The 21,028-nt window shown below is 33.5% G+C and overlaps 1 protein-coding gene across 1 annotated transcript in view; it reads right to left on the reverse strand.

Annotated features, from left to right (window-relative positions):
• The window catches only part of Adamts6 (ADAM metallopeptidase with thrombospondin type 1 motif 6), a 293,124-nt gene that overhangs the window by 147,196 nt on the left and 124,900 nt on the right, over positions 1–21,028 (reverse strand). The window contains exon 8 of the mRNA XM_047555805.1: positions 19,447–19,552. Within this exon, the coding sequence (XP_047411761.1) occupies positions 19,447–19,552 (106 nt within the window). The remainder of the gene's footprint in view (positions 1–19,446; positions 19,553–21,028) is intronic.

The following is a 21,028-nucleotide window of genomic DNA, read 5'->3' on the forward strand; positions in this document are numbered from 1 at the left end:
GAATGTTTATGACAGAATTATGTATGATTGCAAGGAATTGTAAATAATTTATGTCTGTCCCTGGTGAAGGGTAAGTAAACTTTAACAGATGTGTATTATGGAATACTAAGCTGAAGTTAGAAACAACAAACAAGATAAACATCCACACATAAGTATGGATGGATCTGAAAAAATTAAGAGAACAACAAAGTTTTTAGCATTATGCTATATAGGTAAAAAAAAATTACATACATGGCCTTGAATATCAAGGGTTGAGGAACTGTTTCAGACTAAAGAGATACAACTAAATACAAGGTGCTATGGTTTGGATATGAGGTATCCCCCAAAAGTTTTTGTTAATTCCATAATTTAAGAGGTGAAATTATGAGTTTTTTAACCCAATTAGTCCATTCTACTTTGAATGGACTGACTAGGTGGTAAGTGTATGCAAGTGTAGCAAGACTGGAAGAGGTAAGTCCCTAGAGGCGTACCCTAGAAGGATGCATCTTCTCTGTGGCCCCTTCCCCATTCCCCCTGCTTCCTGACCCCACCATGAGCTAAACAACTTTCCTCTGCAGGGCCCTTCCACCATGATGTGCTGCCTCACCTTAGGCCCAGAGCGATGAGGTTGGCCATCCATGGACTGAGAACTTTGAAACTGCGAGCCCCAAATAAACTCTCCTCTAAATTATTATTGTTGGAGTATTTTGATCACAGTGACAAGAAATCTGACTAAAACACAGTTAAAACTGGATTGGGAAGAAAAAATGTACTATAATATTAAAAAATATTCTTCTCCTTAAGAAACACATGTTGATGGGCTGGGGTTGTGGTTCAGTGGTAGTGTGCTTGCATTGCACTCATGAGGCCCTGGGTTTGATCCTCAGCACCACATAAAAAGTAAAATAAAGTTATTGTGTCCACCAACAACTAAAAAATATTTTTAAAAAAAGAAACACATGGTGAAATTTTTAGGGATAAGGAACAGAATATGCACAACTTACTCTCAAAGCATTCAGAAAAAGTATATATAAACATAAAGTACATGTGAACACATGAAGAAAGAGAAAGCAAAAGCAAATGTTGCAAAAAATTAACAATTTTTTAATACAGTGAAGGATACATGGGAAATTTTTCTTTATTCAACTTTTCTGTAAGTTTGAAATAATCTCAAACTAAAACAGTTAAAAAGTAAACACATGTACACACAAAACAACCCATAATATTTTACAAGGATACAATCGAATTCTAATATGTGAATCAAATTCTTTAGAGACGCTGTCTAGAGGAGAGGAGAAATGTGAATGTGGATATAAATACATACATAGTTATTAAACGAGGAGGGTTGAGACTGATACTGACAAATTACTGTGACATGACCTAAACGTGGATGGATGGATAGACAAAAATAGCTCAAACTCTCAGCTCTTGAGTTTCAAAAAATTTTATAATTAAAAAAGAACAGAAGAAAAATAAGAATAAAAGAGAGTTTGACAAACTGGGGACAACCTCAACGGGTGAAGAGTGGTGATGAGAACATCTTCATGGTTGGTTTTACGTGTTGAATAAAATATTTCTCATTACATAAAAGTTAATGATTCTCATTTGTGGAGGGTTTCAGGAATGGGGGGGAGCGGAGAAAACTTGGGAGAGACAGTATTCTTTGGGCCTCTTGTGATTCTCCATATCCTCCTGGTTATGTCAACACCACAAGGCCCTAATCACTTTTCTCAAGGTAACTTTGAGAGATGGGGTAACATGTCCCCTTTGACAAAAAACAGGTTAATTTATTATTTGCTAGAGAAGTGGCAGATTCTTCAAGCTCAATGTTTCTAAGATGTGATGCAAACTCTCTGCACATGGAGCATTATATGGGTCATATTGTGTTGCTCCTGTAGAATATGGGGTCAATGAAAACCAATGTAATATGCTGATGGTTATGTTTCTTGCTGTGCTATGAGAAATAAAATCCTTTGTCTCTAACAGAAATATCATATATTTTGCCTCGCTCCATGCAATATTAATAGGTAACTCATCAGAGTATATGTAGGGTAAAATCAAATCTCACATCCAAAGACACAGAGAGAAAGACAGAGAGAGAGAAAAGGAAAGAGAAAAAGAGAGAAAGGACCTGTGGTTGATAAGGGTAACTAATCAATCATCACAGAAAGCTAATTAACCCTGAAAGCAAAGTTCCCCAAATTAATCTTAATTTTTTAGAAAATTAAGCTCAAATAATCAACAATATTTAATAAAACAACATAGGTCTTTTGTTTTGCTTCCTTCCCAGGGAATAAATTGTGTATAGAAAACTTTCAACTAAATCTCTGGGTGGGTTCAAGTAGACTCAAGTGAAAGACCAGAAATTCCTTCTCATATTTTAGTATTTCTCTTCATATCTCAAAAGTATAAAGGACCTTTTATTATTTCTAAACTGTTGAATAAAAACTTTCCCCTTTTTCCTCTAACATATCGCCCCCAAAGTCATAAGAATTATACAAAAAATAAGCACAAACTATATTTTTAATAAAAAGTAGAAAACTTCTAAAACCATAAGCTGTAATACCCTGATATATATTGTTATGGTTTGGATGTGAAGTGTCCCCCAAAGGCTCACATGTAAGACAATGCAATAAAGTTCAGAGGAGAAATGACTGGGTTATGAGAGTCTTAACCCAATCAGTGAATTAATCCCCTGATAGGGATTAAATGAGTGGTAACTAAAATGGTAGGGTGTGGCTGGAGAAGGTGGGAATTGGGGGCATGGCTTTCTATCTGGCAAGTGGAGACCTCTCTCTGTTTCCTGATCACCATGTGAGCTGCTTCTATCTGCCACACTCTTCTGACATGATGTTCTGCTTCACTTCAGCCCTGAGGAATGGAGCCAGCCTTCTATGGACTGAGACCTCTGAAACTATGAGCCCTTAAATAAACTTTTCCTCCTTTTCAATTGTGCTGGTCAAGTCTTTCTGTAGCAGCAGCAAAAAAGCTGAGTGAAACATATATAGAAAACTGGTCAAGTACAATAAAGTTAAAAAGAAGTTCAGAAAAGTACAAAGCAAGGATACCAATCAGTGAAGATCTAAGCTAGAAAGAGAACTTGTTTCTTCAAAGATAAGTACAACAACCTGAGGGACAACACCAACAATCCCTTATGAACAAGTAGAAGAAAAGTGAATATTGAAACATACAACCTCGGTATAGATGTCAAAAGAAGGGTAAACTGAACTAAATGGGGAGTCAGTCACAAAGACCATTTTGTATAAAGCAGTTTTTTAGTGAGGAAAGATGAAAAGGAGATTTGGACTCACTATCAGTTTTATAGAGATATATGGGGTTAAGGAACTTGAATGATATAAAATATCTGCATCATTACTAAATTCCTATTTGCTGGGAAAGTATTTTAAGTTCCTACCCAACATAAACCTTCTACAAATAGTTCATCTGAAAAAAAATCAAGCTCATTCAGAGATACACAAGTCAAAAGGAACAAAAAAGCAGGTCTACAAACATATTAATTTTTTTAAAGTACAAGAAAATACAAATACAAAATGAAGACTATTTGACAGAAAAAAAAGTTTCTACAGAAAATAGAAAAACTAGAAAAATGCTGCCATGAATTCAAACAAACTTAATGAAGCATAATTTTATTAAAAACAAGATATATATGAAGCAATATAAACAATCAGCGAAGATATGGCAAGACAGGAGATTTTTAAATTTCAAAAGAAATAACAGGGAAAGAAAATAAAACTATCATAGGAAAAAAAGGCAGAATTGAAGTAGGAAAAAAAATTAGATGACTGCTGAAAACATTTCTCACAGGAGTGAGAAAAACAAGTAAAATGAAAATGGACAGATTTTAAAAGGTTAAAAGTAACAAAATCCAGCATATGTATCACTGTTGTCTCTAAAGAAGAGTACTAGAATAATTTGTTTAAAAAGAAGTGTTAAAATACAAACAAAAAAAGTTCAAGAAATAAATATGGCTAAAATCTGATAAAAAATGACCTATCCTATGTCCTAGGAAACACTGATCAAGGATGAATCCACACTGAGCAACATCCCAATAAACATACTGAATTCCAAAAATAAAGCATCTTTTGGGCAATCAGGGCCAGAGAAAAAATAACCTGTAATGGTAAAACAATCAGAACAGCCTCACATTTCTTCACAATGATATTTAACACCAGCAAACCATAGAATAATGTCTGAATCTTTTACCAAGCCAAAATGGGTATAAAAATCATTTTGAACAAGAACTCAAGGAACAAAGGTCTCATAAGATATTCTTACAAAAGCTACTGCACATTAAACTTCAGTACTGTTTTAAAATAATGTAAAAGCTTAATGGCTTTTTGACATGATTTGAGTTTCATAGCAGGGAACATGTACAACACAAGTAAAATTGGTAACCAATCTAATTAACTCCTTGCCATACTCCTAATTGTATTTTCTTGTTCCTGTTTTTTTATGTGAGATTTTCCTGAGTCTCTATTTCATTTTCATGAGATACATACTACACATATTTAAGAGAATAAAACATATCTATATTTTAAGGATTATACAGTAAACATATATGCGATTCCTGTCAAATTTCAAAATAATAAATCATAGTCTCTCATGTTGACCTTTGCATTTATGTTCCTTTCCCTTTCCTGAGATTACTACCCTCACTTTTATGCTAATCAACTAGGCTTTTAAATTTATAGAAGTAGAATCAAACGTAGGTATTATTTTATAATTTGCTTCTTTCATTCAACAATTTGTTAGAGTCATCTTTACTAAGCTGTCTAGCTACATATCATTCACTTTCACTGTCAGGTAGAACTCTATTGTAAATATACCATTTATTTATCCATTTTTTGATGAGGATTTGGGATGGCTCCCAGTATGGAGCTACTATGGACAATTTTGCCAAGTACTTTTTCTTTCCCTTTTTTTTTTTTTTTTTTTTTGGTACCAGGGATTGAATCCCAGGGTGTTTTAATCCCCAGCCCTTTTTTATACTTTTTTAAAATTTTGAGACAGGGTCTTGCTTAATTACATAGGGTCTTGCTAAATTACTGAGGCTGAATTTGAACTCACGATCCTCCTGAGCTGCTGGGATTACAGGTGTGCGCCCCTGCAACCAGCTGCTGAGTACTCTTGATTATGTATCCTGGTAGTAGTACGTGTAAGATACCTCCAGAACAAATTCTTAATTTGGTCCAGGGATCCTTTATACTTTTAAAAATACTGAAGACTCCAGAAATCTTTTCTTTATGAGGTTTTAGCTATTTTATCATATTAACTGTTAACACATATTTTAAAATATTTAATTCATTTAAAATAATAATCCCAATGTTACATAAATTATCATTTAATTAAAATATCTAGCTTTGTCAAAGCAAAAATAATTCAGAGAAATGAGTAGCATTATTTTATTATATCTTTGCTAATCTCTTTAGTATTTGATTCCAAGACAGCTAGATTCTTATGCCTGCTTCTTTATTCAATATCCTGTTGTATTTTGTTTTGGATGAAGTATATGATGAAAATCTGGTCTCACAGTAATCTGTAGTTGGAAAAAGGAGAACTATGTTCATAACATTTTCAGATAACTGTAGATTTTTTTGATACTACAATAATACTTGGCAATAGTAATTTTTAAGGTTAGTTTCCATGTGAATTATAAAACCATATCAATAATTTTTATATTGTTTCATTAATATCACCAACTTCATTAGAGAAATCTTTAAGAATTTGGAAGCTGTCAGGCACATGGTGACAGAAGTAGTTTACCTAAATTCTAATTTTTGCTCAAAAGTTTAAATTTTATCTTTGGCAACAAATAGTGCCAACTGTTTTTCTCAAATAAGAGGTTCATTCATTCATTTTCAAATAAATCTTCTGCCAACTATCCATGGTTTCAAAGTTGTTCTTTCAAATAAAAATTGTGTTCCAGGAAAAAAGCAGGTAGTTCATCTCAAAGTATTAACTGCCAAGTGTTTTTCCTTGTGACAACCAATAGACTTAGGTATAGAGCAAAGAGTGCTTTACCTGTTTACCATTTTGTAACACAAAAGGTATGTACTGAAGATTGAGATTTAACAAAATTAATAATTTTGCTGTCTTCTCAAGAATATTCTTAAGTGAAACCAGCATGCTTTTTACTCTGAGTTTATGGCAGCAACAAATACAATGACTACTAGAATGACTGCCCTGATTCATCCTAAGGTGCAAAGCATTTATTGCACAGTGGGTACCGCTGCTTTTGTACAACTAGTGTAAACATCAACGTAGGCTTTTTTTAAAAGGCAAATTAAATCTTAATGTTATTATGAAAATAGTTCTGATCTGAAAGTGCCTCAGAGATCCCAGGATGCACAATTTAAGGAACACTGTTCTAGAATACATACAGAAAATAAATTGTTGGATCACAAGTTATATAAAATTTCAACTTTACTAGATAAAGTCAAAATTTTCAAAATGATAGCACAGATTTATATGCTCATCTGTAATTGATAAAAACCCTGTTTGTACCACCTTTTCACCAATACTTAGTATTGTCAGACTTCTTAATTTGCGCCAATCATGGAGAATAGAATTTGTATACCCTCAAAATTAGTTAGAATGAATATCTTTCTTTTTTATATGCTCATTCAACGTTTGGATGTTTGGGATGTCTTCTTTCACAAAGTGTTTAAATACTGTGTGTGTGTGTGTGTGTGTGTGTGTGTGTGTGTTACTGGGGATCGAACCAGGGGCCTCATGCATTCTAGGTAAACACTATACCACTAAGCTACATCACCAGTCCTACTTTTTATTTTATTTTGAGACAGGGTCTTATTGAGTTGTCACACTAGTCTTGAATTTGCAGTCCTCCTGGATCAATCTCCTGAAGAGATGGGATTACAGGCATGTGCCACCACATCTTTCTGAAGTACTTTGTATACTTTCTATTGAGTTGTTTGCTAATTTGTCATTTTTTATATAGTCTTGAAACTGGACTATGTTGGTTAATTATGTTGTACATATCTTTCCTACACTTCCCCGTCTTTTTCTTTTATAGTCTTCTAATTACTTTTAATTGCAATTGCATTAAATTCTTAAATTGTAATTGCAATTCTGAATTGATCCATCATATACGTGAAGTTCTTTCATTTTGTTTTTTAAACACTTCTTTATCCTAAAATCATGGGGATTTAGCTCTATATTTTCTTCTGAAACCTTTCGCAGTTTGATTTCTATATTTAGGGATTGCTGGATCCTGTGTAAAAGTATGCTTAGTTTTGTAAGTAACTGCCAAACTGTCTTTCAAAGTGAATGTTAATAAATTTTTAAGTTTGTGTGTAGCTTGACACTGGATTCTATTTTACCTAGTAAAATTAGAAAATATGAACATAAAGCATGTTTTATACTTTGCTTTATTTATAATACCTAGCACACAATCAGAGTTTAATAACTGGTGATTATTAAACCCATTATCTAATAGCCTCTAGTCAGATATAGAGGCATATTGAAATGGATTAAAAATCTATCAACTGGGGCTAGAGTTGTGGCTCAGTGGTAGAGCACTTGCCTAGCATGTGCGAGGCACTGGGTTCGATACTCACCACCACAAATAAATAAATAAAATTTAAAAGGTCCATTGACAACTAAAAAAAATTTTTTTTAAAAATCTATCAACTGAGATTTAATTTAGATAAATTGAGGAAACACATGAGATTAAAATGCAGGACTAATAAATGTTCTCTTGCTAAACAAGGATCTACAAAAGCTGAAGTGAGTTCCATATTCACCATGATGTACTTCACCTTTTTCTGTTCCACTTCTTAATGTAATTACCATATTAGAAGTATATAATTCACTAGACAAGAATGCTCCATTCTGCTCCTTATTAGAGAGAATCTGGAGATCAATTTGGCTGTGTTGAGAAACATTAAAATATAGCATATTATTTGTCCAGTTCTATCTTTTGAGTTAATGTGAGTACTTGTGCTTTGGTCCTATTTCTTCTGAGAAAAAAAAAAATAGCAAAAACACTACCTTGTACTTAGTCTTAGTGACTGAATGCCTTGTTTATTGCCCTTCCTTTTCAGATTCAGGACCCAGGACAGTATTATACTTCTTTTGGAGGAATGATTTAATTTGGTCTTGGGAAATATATCAAAGTCCTGGTAGTAACCCCACTTCACTTAACCTCCAACCTCTGGGACATAACACTTAAAGCTATCCATACAACTTCCACGATAATGACAATGTCCAGACTGAATCTTTATCTAATCTCTGATGTCAAACTAAACTAGTAAAGTTCTCATAATGTGAACTGGATATAAAGTGCTTAATTAATTCACTCATATAATTTACTTTAAATAGATCCTTGTTGATTATATAGCAGGGAATACCAAGAAATAGATCAATTTAGGAAGAAAACTTAAGTCTGTAGCATAGCAACATAGAGCTGCTTTATTCAAGTAGCTTTATCACATTGTTATTCTATTCATGGTTTTGTGGGCTTTTACTAAGAACCATTGATTCTTATGCTTTGTGCCACAAAGCAAAAACACAAGATGAAGGCCAAAGGTATAGAGAAGACAATGGCTTTGGAGTGTGACTTAAAAGTGAAAAGATGATGCAATTAGATTTGTTTTGTCCAGTTTGATAAAACTATATATTTTCTGTAGGAAGTTATGAGGTTTGAAACTGGTCACTAATCCATTTTTTTCATATGCAAAGCAAAATTCTTAAACAGTATTTTAAGTAACATAGGATCTTAAGGATTGCAACTATAGCATTAGAAGATGTGTGAAAGGGCTCTTCATTTACCCTGTTCTCATCACCTGCCCTAATTAGCAGTATTTATCTCTTCTCTATGGCACAACCCTCCCCACAGATTTGGTTCTGAAGTTTGGTTCCCTCTCACTAAAGCTTAACCTAGGTTCTGTACTTTTCCTTCGAGTGAGACTAGGCCTTGATTCAGTGCATGGGGAAACAGTCAAGAGTCATGTAAATTGCCTTTTAACCACCTTTTAACAGGCAATTACCCAAGATAGAGAACATGACTTTGTAATTTGATTTGATTTTAAAGTCTGAAGTAGATTCTTGGGACCATGAAACAAATTACTACAGAAATGATGATATAAATTGTTATTATATGTTCAGGAACGGCCCATATAAGCCTATTTAACCTATTCTGCAGACTAAATCAGCACCTTAAAAATGGGAAATGGTAATGGATAACTTTGTTGGAAGTAGCAATTAAGTAAATGGAATGTATTTTAAATTTTTCTATAGAACTAATTGTACTTGAAGAAACACAAACTTGAGGAAAAGAGGAGTAAAAATTACTGAAGAAATTCTAAAGGGAAGTTGTAAGCATTGTCAAAAAGGTCTATAGGTTATGATCCTCTTTTATAACTACATTTTAAAATCTTGTATTGTTCTTATTTTTTTTTTTATAAAGACATACCATGAACAAACACTACATATCCCTGGCCTTACAATTTGACTCAAGAGTGAGAGTGAATTTGAAGAAATGTTTATGAAATAATTGATCAAGAGTTCAAAGAAAGGAAAAGAGAAAAATGAGAGAGAGAGAGAGAGAGAGAGAGAGAGAGAGAGAGAGTGAGAGGCAGAGAGAGGGAGAGGCAGAGAGACGGAGAGAGAGAAAGGCACGTGTTTCCAGGATAGAATCTGTTCTCATCATCACTGTATCCATAACGCATTATAGTCGACTCAGTAAATCTCTGGAATTTACTCAGTAAAACTCTGGGATTAGGTGCTCAGTAAATCTCTAGATTTTAAAAACAAAACAAAAATCTACATTGAGAGATTTTGAGAAGTATCGTATGTGTATATATCTTCCTTGATGGTGAACAATGTAATTAAATATACAATATCATCTAATGACTAATAAAGGGGAAAAGAGGAGAGTTTGGATCAAAAAATGGCAGCATCTATCAAACACAAAGTGGTAGATGTCTAAACTTAGATTTTGTAATAAAGGTTATTCATTAAATTAAGCTTCCATAAAAAACTGAAAATCTGTCACATGAACCAATCTATTGACACACACTTTACTCAAATAGCTTATATATGAATTAGATAATTTTACTTGAAAATGATATTTTCCTTTGAATCCATATTTTAACACAAAAATTTCCTTAGATATGGTAAGCAATTAATTATAAAAGGAAATTTTTTATCTATTTTTAATTTTTAAGATATATGAAAGCTCATTTGTGACTCATGTTTTGTGTCATTGCATTATACGTAGAAACACTTTGCACTGTGAATGTAATATAATGCATTCTCCAACATGAAGTAATAGCTTATTCTTGATTTTGGTACATAATTTTCTTAATATATATTTTTAGTTGTAGATGGACACAATGCCTTTGCTTTATGTATTTATGTGGACTTGAGATCAAACCCAATGCCTCCCATGTGTGAGGAAAGTGTTCTACCACTGAGCCACAACCCCAGCCCTACTTTGGTACATAATTCTTTTTTTTTTTTTTTTCCCCAGCACCCGGGGATTATAGAGATAATAGACCCCTTGAAGTAGAATTTCATCGCTGCCAACTTTAGGATCTTTGATAAGGCATTGCCTTCAATTTATTTTATTTTTTCTTAAAATTACAACCGACGTTAGTCATGCTGCTAATATATCAACAACATGGCATTTGTTAAGACAATAATGATACTTTAAACTGTCAACCATTTTGTTAAATATCACTAGTACATTGAGCATATACTTTTTTCTGCCACAAAATGAAAAATTAAATAGATATGACCTGTTTTTATAGAGATCTAACACATATACACCTTCAAGATTATAGAACAGTTTCCTAATGTAATTTTTCTTAACTTTTGAAAATGACAAAATAATTATAGTCTAAACTGTGATAGCTATCAGATCTGAAAGTTAGACTTCTCCATCATAGCAGGAAAACACAAAAGATAAAGAGACACTGTTTAGAATTACTTTTCATTGGTAACCTGTCCTATTTATAATTTATCTTAACTATAAATCACTTGTTATAATAAAGCAAACACAGAATTTAAGAAACATATTTAGAGCCTTCTATATTCACATCTGGCAAACATTTTTTGATTTCGCAGTTACTGAACAACATAATTATTACAATTTGCTCGTGTGTTTTCTAAAACAGAGTTTGGGATTCAATTCTATTTTTGTACTTTAAATATAATTTACTAAAACAAGTGAACTCACAATACTGAACTTATTATGTAAGAAGATATTTAAGGAGGGTGGTTCCTGGCAGAATCTGATACCTAAGCTCCGTATCTGTTTTCAAAAGCCAATAAAATCACTATGATATATTCCTATTACTTCTACTGTTACTTTATAGTTTTCCTTCCATCTAACCATAAAGATGCATTAGGAAAAAAGTTATTAAAAATATACTGAGATGTTGGGTGGTATGTAAATGCAGGTGTATGTAACACTCATTGCAAATACAGGGAAGGTAGCTGGGAAAGGAATTGTTTGCCATTATAATCTTTCTTTGTTATTCTGGAGAAAATGTTGTTGATTGGGTTCAAGGCAACTGAAATTCTTAGTCAATTAGGTTGATGGTGTCTGCCTACAAATTCATCTGCTTTTCTAGTAAATTGAAGGCAATGCCTTATCAAAGATCCTAAAGTTGGCAGCGATGAAATTCTACTTCAAGGGGTCTATTATCTCTATAACATGCACATGTACACCCACACACACATTTTATTCTGAAATCTCAGACTCTTAATGCAAACTGGTCTTATCTGTTTTTTTGTCATTAATGAATATCACAGTTAAGGCTTAATTAGTGAAATAATTTAATTGTTACACTTTATTATGATAAATTTTTTAGGGACTATCCTTATGTTACTTTTATTGTTTTAGCTACTATGGGGATATATCTATATATGTGACTGTTTATTTATGAAAATGTATATAGAGATTATATATACAATGTTATGTATATATAACATAGATAAATGTGAACGTGGGGGGGGGACATAATTTTGGCATTTTACTGGTCCTAACCAAAATTTAATATTTATTAAAAGAAAATGAGGGGTTGGGGCTGTGACTCAGTGGTAGAGTGCTCTCCTACCACATGTGAGGCCCTGGGTTTGCTCCTCAGCACCACATAAAAATAAAATAAAGGTATTGTTTCCACCTACAACTAAAAAATAGACATATATTTAAAAATAATGAGGCATACTTTTAATAATATAATAATGTGTACCGATTTTAGAATGTATTAAAAATTCAAGTGGAAAGACACAAGAAAATAATATTATTAGGAGTGGTTTTATTAGTTTGGATTTTAAAAATAGCATGATATAGCTTTGAAGCTTAATTGACTGATAGAGCAAAATGTTTCAATCATGCTACATTAACTGAAAATGTTTCCATACCACACACACACACAAAAATCCACTCTCTTCTACCAAATGGTATAAAGCTTTAAAGGAGCCACACAATTCATTTTAGATTTTACAATGAAAACATTCACCATTTAGAGCTGGAAGTGGTGGCTCCCAGCTATTTGGGAGGCTGAGGCAAGAAAATCACCTGAATCTATGAGTTCAAGGCAACCTGGGCAACACAGATGCTGTCTCAAAAAAAAAAAAAAATACTACCAATTAGACAGAAGAAAGATATTAAGGGGATATGAACAGGAAAAGAAAAACTCAAACTATCACTATTTGCTGACAATATAATTCTATATTTAGAAGACCCAAAAAACTCCACCAGAAAACTGCTAGAACTCATAAATGGATTCAGTGAAGTAGCAGGGTATAAAATAAACACCCATAAATCAATTGTATTCCTATACATCAGCAATCAAAAAAACTGAAAGAGAAATTAGGAAAACTATACCATTCACAATAGCCTCAAAGAAAATAAAATATTTTGAAATCAATCTAACAAAAGAGGTGAAAGAGCTCTACAATGAAAACTACAGAACACTAAAGAAAGAAATTGAAGACCTTAGAAGATGCAAAGATCTCCCATGTTCTTGGATAGGTAAAATTAGTATTGTCAATATGGCCATACTACCAAAAGCTTAATACAGATTTAATGCAAGTCCTATTAAGGGTCTAATGACATTCTTCATGGAAATAGAAAAAAGCACTCATGAAATTCAATTGGAAAAGTAAGAGGCCCAGAATAGCGAAAGCAATCCTCAGCAGGAAAAATAAAGCATCACAATACCAGACCTTAAGTTGTACTACAGAGCTATAGTAACAAAAACTGCATAGTACTGGCACCAAAGCAGACACGAAAACCAGTGGTACAGAATTGAAGACATGGAGACAAACCCATATAAATACAGTTATCTCATACAGGACAAGGGTGCCATAAACATACATTGGAGAAAAGATAGCCTCTTCAACAATGGTGCTGGGAGAACTGGAAATTCATATGCAATAAAATGGAATTAGATCCCTATCTCTCTCCCTGCACAAAACTTACCTCTAAGTGAACAAAGGACTGTTTTTGTCAGATTTTTTGGTGCTGTGACAAAAGTAGCCAACCAGAACAACTGCAGAGTAGTAAAGGTTTACTTAGGGGCTCAGGGTTTCAGAGGTCTCAATCTTTAGAGAGCAGGCTCCATTCCTCAGGGCTCAAGGTGAGGCATGATATGATAGTGGGAGAGTGTGGCAGAGGAAACCAGCTCACTTGATGATCAGGAAGAAGGAAGAGACAGATAGCACTCTCCAGATTCAAATATATACCCTATAGCCACATTCCCCAATGAATCACCTCCTGTAGCCACACCCCACCTGCCCCCAGTAACCACTCAGTTAATCCCTTCAGGGATTAATTCACTGATTATGTTAAGGTTGTGACCCAATCATTTCTCCTCCAAACCTTCTTGCATCATCTTACATGTAAGCTTCTGGGGGACACCTCACATCCAAACCATATCAAGGGGCTAGGCATTAGACCAGAAACCCTGCGACTGCTAGAAGAAAAAGTATGCTCAAGTCTCCAAATTCCTCAATAAGACTCCTAAAGCACAAGAAGTAAAATCAAGAGTCAATATATGGGATTGTATCAAACTAAAATCTTCTTCACAGCAAAGGAAACAATCACACAAAGAGCCTACAGAATGGAAGAAAATATTTGCCACCTGCACCTCAGACAGAGCATTAATCTGCAGGATATATAAAAAACTCAAAAAAATTGAACACCAAGAAAACAATTAACCCAATCAATAAAAAGAACTGAACAGGCACTTCACAGAAGAAGAAATATGATTGGTCAACAAATACATAAACAAATGTTCAACATCCCTAGCAATTAGAGAAATACAAATCAAAACCACACTGAGATTTCATCTTACTCCAGTCAGAATGGCAGTTATCAAGAATACAAGTAACAATAAATGTTGGTGAGGATGCAGGGGAAAAGGTACACATAAATTACTGGTGGGACTGCAAATTGGAGCAACCGCCCTGGAAAGCAATATGGAGATTCTTCAGAAAACATGGAATGGAACCACCATTTGACCCAGTTATCCCACTCTTCAGCATCCAAACGACTTAAAATCAGCAAAATATAGTGATGCAGCCACATCAATATTCATAGCAGCTCAATTCACAATTGTTAAGCTATGTAATCAACCTAGGTACCCTTTAATATAGATGAATGGATAAAGAAAATGTGCTACACATACACAATGGAATATTAGTCATAAAGAAGAACGAAGTTATGTCATTTGCCAGTAAATGGACAGAACTGGAAGCTTTCATGCTAAGTGAAATAAGTCAGTCCCTAAAAATCAAAGGTCAAATGTTCTATCTGATATTCAGATGCTGATTTGCAAAAGGCAGGTGGGAGGGAAGAGTGGAGGTTCACCAGATTGGACATGGGGGAATGGGGGGAAGTGAGAGGGGATGGGAATGAGAAAGACAGTAGAATGAATTGGACATAACTTTCCTATTCATACATGAATACACTACCAGTTTAACTCCGTATCAGGTGCAACCACAAAAATGGAAATTATACTCCATGTATGTATGATATGTCAAAATATACTCTACTGTCATGTATAACTAAAAAGAACAAATAAAGTAGTTTTTAAAAAATGAAATGTGATATAATACAGAACGCTATTCAGAAAACATATGGACTACTTATACATACGATAACAGGGATGAATCTCAAAAACATTAAGTTAAGGAAAAGAAGCTAGACATTAAATTATCCACTGTATAAATCCACTTAAGTGAAACTTCCAGCCACTGTAGCACACATCTGTAATCCCAACTACTCAGGAGGCTGACAGGAAAATTGCCACTTTGAGGCCTGCAACTTAGCAAGATCCTGTCTCAAAGTAAAAAATAAAAAGGAATGGGGATATAGCTCAGTGGAAGAGCATCCCTTGGCTCAATCCACAGTACTGCAGAAAGAAAAGAAAAGAAACCACAGAGAAGACAATACTGGTCTATAGTGACAGGAAGTAGATCCGTGGTTACCAGGGAGAGGGAGAGGCAAGGTATGTAGAGATTAACTGTAAACGGGAAGTGGGGATTGATTTTTTTTTCATGCAATAGAAATGTTGATATCTTGATTGTGATGTTAGTCACTTAGCTATGTACCTTTGTCAACACTCATCAACCTGTACACAAAATGGATGCATTTTTATTGCATGTAAATCATACTTCCACAATGTTTTAAAACATACTCACAGAACACAAACTCTTATAAAAACTCGTAAGATTAACAGTATTCCAGTACCAAAACCATAGCAAGGCACAAAAGTCCCACATAACTTATTGTAAGCTTATTATTAACTTTCTATTATGAAAGCACTGATTAAACATTTAAAGACACATCAGTACTTAGAGCAGGAGAAGGGAAGTTTGGATGAAAGAAAACTGTAGTAAGAGAGTTCTAATACATGTAATTTAATTTTTTATTTTCCTGAAGCCTTGTGATATTTCTCTCTTTTTAAAAAATGCATCTACTAACTAATTTTCTATCAAAGTATACCCTTATTGTTAAGACAAAATACTGATATTTATCTCCAAAAGCAAGATCAATATTTCCCTAAGGCTTTCAATACTTTTAATATTCTTCAAAATTCTGTCAAAATCACAGTTAAAGTTCACTCAATCACAATAAATAAGTTAAATCACATCTTAAAAATGAATGACCTTATCATGTACATTCACAAGACTGGGATCATAATTAGAATAAGATATACTCCATATTTGCATAAATAAGTCAAAATAGACTGTACTGCCGTGTATAACTAAAAAGGACAAAAGAAATTATGATCTCAGGGTCTATTCATTTTTTTGTGAAAAAGATAAGACATATTCCATAGTAGAGAGATTATTATTATGAACTGCCATATAACATTATCAAGATTATAAAATTCAAAATGTTTCTGTTCTTGATTTCTCTTTTTTTCTTTTCCTTTAAAAGCAAATATTAGACATCCTGTCTCTTCAGTGCTACATACCTCACTATACAACCCTTTAAAAATGAATATTTTAAGACTTCTTTTAAATATTGTTTTTGTAGAGCTGGATACATTAGGTAGCTTTCTCAATATACTAGATGTCTGTTTGAATTCTTGCCACCCTTTCTGGACATTGTAATTGTGCAACTTCGAAAACCCACAGCAACTACACAATTAATTACAAAAATCTTTCAAAGAACATTATTTCCTATAGGGTTTCATTAAGTGCCTTTGGCTTACAGCCTACATTGAAGCTAGACATGTCATTTAAATATAGCATAAGCCTCAATTTTTCATTTGACAAGGAAACTAATTTCTGGTTTTCCAAAAGAAATGGAAAGAAATAAAACTGGTCACAAAGGCCTACCCAAAGAAAAAATTATCCAGAACTATTTAAAATGGATATTATATACCTACACAACTACAGACTGGGTACAAAAACATTTAAACAGTTTTTTAAATGTTAGAAAATATTCAGGCTAGTGACTCAGTAGGGGCTTTTCTCAGTAATTCATGGTCAAACACTCTTCACTGTGATGAATCTACAGAAATCATATCACTTAACATCCATTCTACTAACTGACAAAAATCACAAAAAATTCAGTACACCGAATCTGGAAAATAAACTTAGTATGTTTCCTATGGCTACTGCTTTGTTTCAGGAAGAAACAAGAGTCTGCCATCATGCCATCATTAATGATTCATGCCACCATTAAAATATAGCTACCACTGTATCAATTGTGCCAGGGTTGAGCTGTTGAGTTCCTGAAAACTAAGCCCTAAGATCTTAAAAGCAAATAAAGGAACCTTCATCCATGAAATAGATTTTCACTGACTGGTCAAATAGTAATTTGACATACTGAAAAAGATAAGATGTTAAATATTGCTTGCCTCCCTGTCCATGGAAAAAGGGATAAGAGGTTAGCAACAGAGTAATCAACTGGAAATGGGGAAAAAAAAAAAAAAAAAAGCTTTTTTTTCTCCCCATCAAATAACATTTTTAAATGGAAGGATTTTTCTGCTTCTCAGTCTAAAGAATTTTGTGAGATCCCCTTGCCCATTTTTAGTACTCACCCTTTCAAGTAAGAATTAACTGAAAGAAAGTTACTCAAAGGCACATAAAACTTGGGACATATATTTTACTTCACAACTCTTCTACATGAGGTCCAAACCATCCATTTTAGGAAGAATTCAAAGAATTTATTCACAGGCCCAACAAACAAACCTCAAAACAAAACCAGGAAGCCAGAGAGATAGCCCAGTCAGAATCTTACTAAATGATATAAAGACACATGAATCTTCTGCTGAGCTATTTAAGTACAAAAAGAATAAGATCTAACATGTATGTGTGGATACTGACTAACTTGTGACTCCATAAGGTGACAGTGCTTTCACTCATGCATTATTCACCTGTTATTTGTCCAAACCTGTCAATATAATTGAATCCAACAGGAACTATTAATTTCAGTATGGTTGTATAAGATTATGACAGTCATTAAGGAGCCAGATATCTTAGTGAGTTAAAGATGAACTTCCTGGTTAAGAAGGCTTTTTGTCTTTTGTTTCCCTGCCATTTATTGCAATGGAAAGTAGAATACCAATATTTTAGGATTTCATTAAAGTATAATACTGACTTTTTCTGTGTCTGACTCAATCAGGTTTGAAACTTGCTGGTTACTTAAATTTCAAACTGAATCAATACCATTTAATAATTTTTTTTTTTACATAATACAGTTAATTGACCCACTTTTACTGTGAACTTAAAAAATAAAAAGCCAAAATACAAATTTATCTTAAGAATAGCCTCTGAGGCAATTGCATAGTGAATATTTTTATTTATTCTTTTTTTCCCATCGATTTCACCACCAAAAAAAAAAAAAAAAATTATAAAACCTAAATCTTAAAAATGTTAGGAGTTCTTGCAAATAGGCTGCTGTTTTAGCTAAAAACAATTGACTATTGACAACTTTAAAGTTGTTTCTTGTTAAGCAGATACGACTGCTTATTTTGCTAAATGTTAGCAGTCTCTATTTTAAAGGAAAAGGGATTTCCTGCAAAAAAAAAAAAAAGTAATCTGTGAATGAAGTGGAGGTGCTTTTGTGTTTTTGTTTTGTTTTGGTTTGTTGGTTTGTTTGTTTCTTGGTACCAGGAATTAAACTGTTAAACCCAGGGACACTTAATCACTGAGTCACATCCTAGCCCTTTTTTATATTTTATTTAGAGACAGGGTCTTGTTAAGTTACTGAGGCTGGCTTTGAACTCTGAATCCTCCTGCCTCAGTCTCCCAAACTGCTGGGATTACAATCATGTCCCACCATGCCCGGTTTGGAGGTGCTTTTGTTTAAATTTTAACTGCATAAGAGTCACGTTAAAAGTCAACTAATTAAGGACAAGTCATCTTTCAGTCTTAGGAACACAAATGTTTGAAGTAAGGGAAGATGTTGTCAGATGTCTTTCCCTTCATATGTTTAGGTTTTTACATTTTCTGTCACCATTTGTAACAGTTTTTATTTTTCTTTCAATGACATACAAGTGCACCTGAAAATACAGGTTACACAGCAAATCACTGCACACGCTTTATACCTAGAAAAGGTGTACTCACAGAGTAGGTACAGTGGAAACTAAAAGTACATTTTATGGTAGTGATGCCAAAGATGTTAAAACATGTATATACTGTCACTTGAGGAAAAGTATGATGATTAAATAATTGGACTTTATGAAGAACTGGGTATTGAAGGGACAGCTAAAGTCAAAGTATTGCAAATGCGTATATAACAATATTTAAGTGTGGTGCATTCATCACTAAGCTGAATCACAAAGACTATTTAACAAGTCTCCAGTTCTTGATTTATCTCAATAACCCAAATGATAAAACTGAAATCAGGCAAAAAGGCTGTAAAATGTAGTTGAGCACAGGCTTTCCACACAGTAGTTACAAGTTGCTCAAGAGTAGAGTGCTAAAATTTATTTTGATTTTCTTAAACTCACTCACTTGTGACCAATCTCATGTGCAATGGTAAAAGCTGAACCCAGGCCAATGTCTTCATTAATGCTGCAGCTCCTTTCAGGCTCACACATTCCAGCCACAGAGGCCAAGCCTGAATAAACAGAAAGAGACACAAAGGGTCAAGCCAAGGTGTTTCAGTTTTAAAAAGCCCATACTTATAAATGCCTGGATTCTTTTTAATAACCTCCATGCACAGAAGGAGCAGTTGGCAAAAGGTTAACTTTCTAGTCATTTGCAAAATCACTGGGGGGAATTTCACTTTGCCGGCTAGACATTAATATTTTTTGAACTGCAGTCAGTGCTGGAAAATGTCTAGACGAGGGGTTAGATTTATAAATTTTACTTCTGGTAACTTGGGACCACCTAGTAACTTGAGCCAGAAGAGGGAATTCAAGAAAGCATTTCTATTTTAACATTCTTCAGGCTGTAGAAAGCAAAATATATCCACATTATTTTTCTAAAGAGATCTGTTTAAGTTTAGTGGGTTCATAAAAATATACAAGCAACTTTTTAGTTACAAAAAAAAGGGAGGGGGGACGCCCAAATGTTTTTTTTTAAATGACATTTTTATAAAAATAAAATGAATGATTCAAAGGACAAAAAGGAGAATTGAAAGATGGGATGTTTTTGCACTTTTTTAATCTTCTGAAATTAGTCCTGATAGTGATGCAGCAATTTCTTTTAGTACTTTTATTGGGAGGAAAGTCACTCATATATTCAATGTAGTTTTCCTCTCCCTCACCCGCTTCAACGCATTAGAGTTTTACTAATAAAGCAAAAACTATGGTGTTAACTTGCTGATTCTAGTGAATGTTATGTTACTCAAGGTATTCTCCCTTTGGGAATTTTAGTATGTAAAAGTTTCAGTATTTACTTTCAAATGAATATCATGCTCTGTGAATAAGTATAGAACTTTAAAACAGTTCTTAGAAAAAAGAATCTTTCTGCAAAATATGTCATTTGTTATAAGGAAAGAGATGCCAAATCATACTTAACACACTAACATAGAGATGAAAACTTAATTAAGAGAAGTTGAAGGTAAAGAAGAAAAAATATTTTGTGTTATTATTGTCACTCATATATAAAGAATTACCCGCCCACGAAAAGTTAATGCAATTCAATGAATATTTACTAAGTATAATTATTAATGTTTTGTGTTAGTACAATTACCCAGTTGCACTAATTGCAAACAATGAATGCTATTCAGTTGATATTTTTCACTGACAATCAAGTTCTGGAAATTGGGTTTCCTTGTATTTTCTAATATCAACATCAAAATAACAACTACATTGGAACAGAATTGAGATCAGTGCTGGGTATACTAATAGTTTGCTTTCTCTGTTTTACATGGGCTTGGCAGGAGTTAGGGAAGAATTGTTTTCTGCCTCAGAGTTGTTATAAATACAGATGACACCCTCATGCTGCCCTTCCATTCCCTTGAGGTCTTGGGTCTGAAAAAGAGGATGTTTTATAAAAGGGACCGCTGGACAAAATGAATTAATTTTCTTGGATAATCAAAAATATTCAGTAAATGTCACTTCCAATCTCCACTGAAAGACACATAAGC

This window comes from Sciurus carolinensis, chromosome 6 (assembly GCF_902686445.1).
Source record: "Sciurus carolinensis chromosome 6, mSciCar1.2, whole genome shotgun sequence".
Lineage (NCBI taxonomy): Eukaryota > Metazoa > Chordata > Mammalia > Rodentia > Sciuridae > Sciurus > Sciurus carolinensis.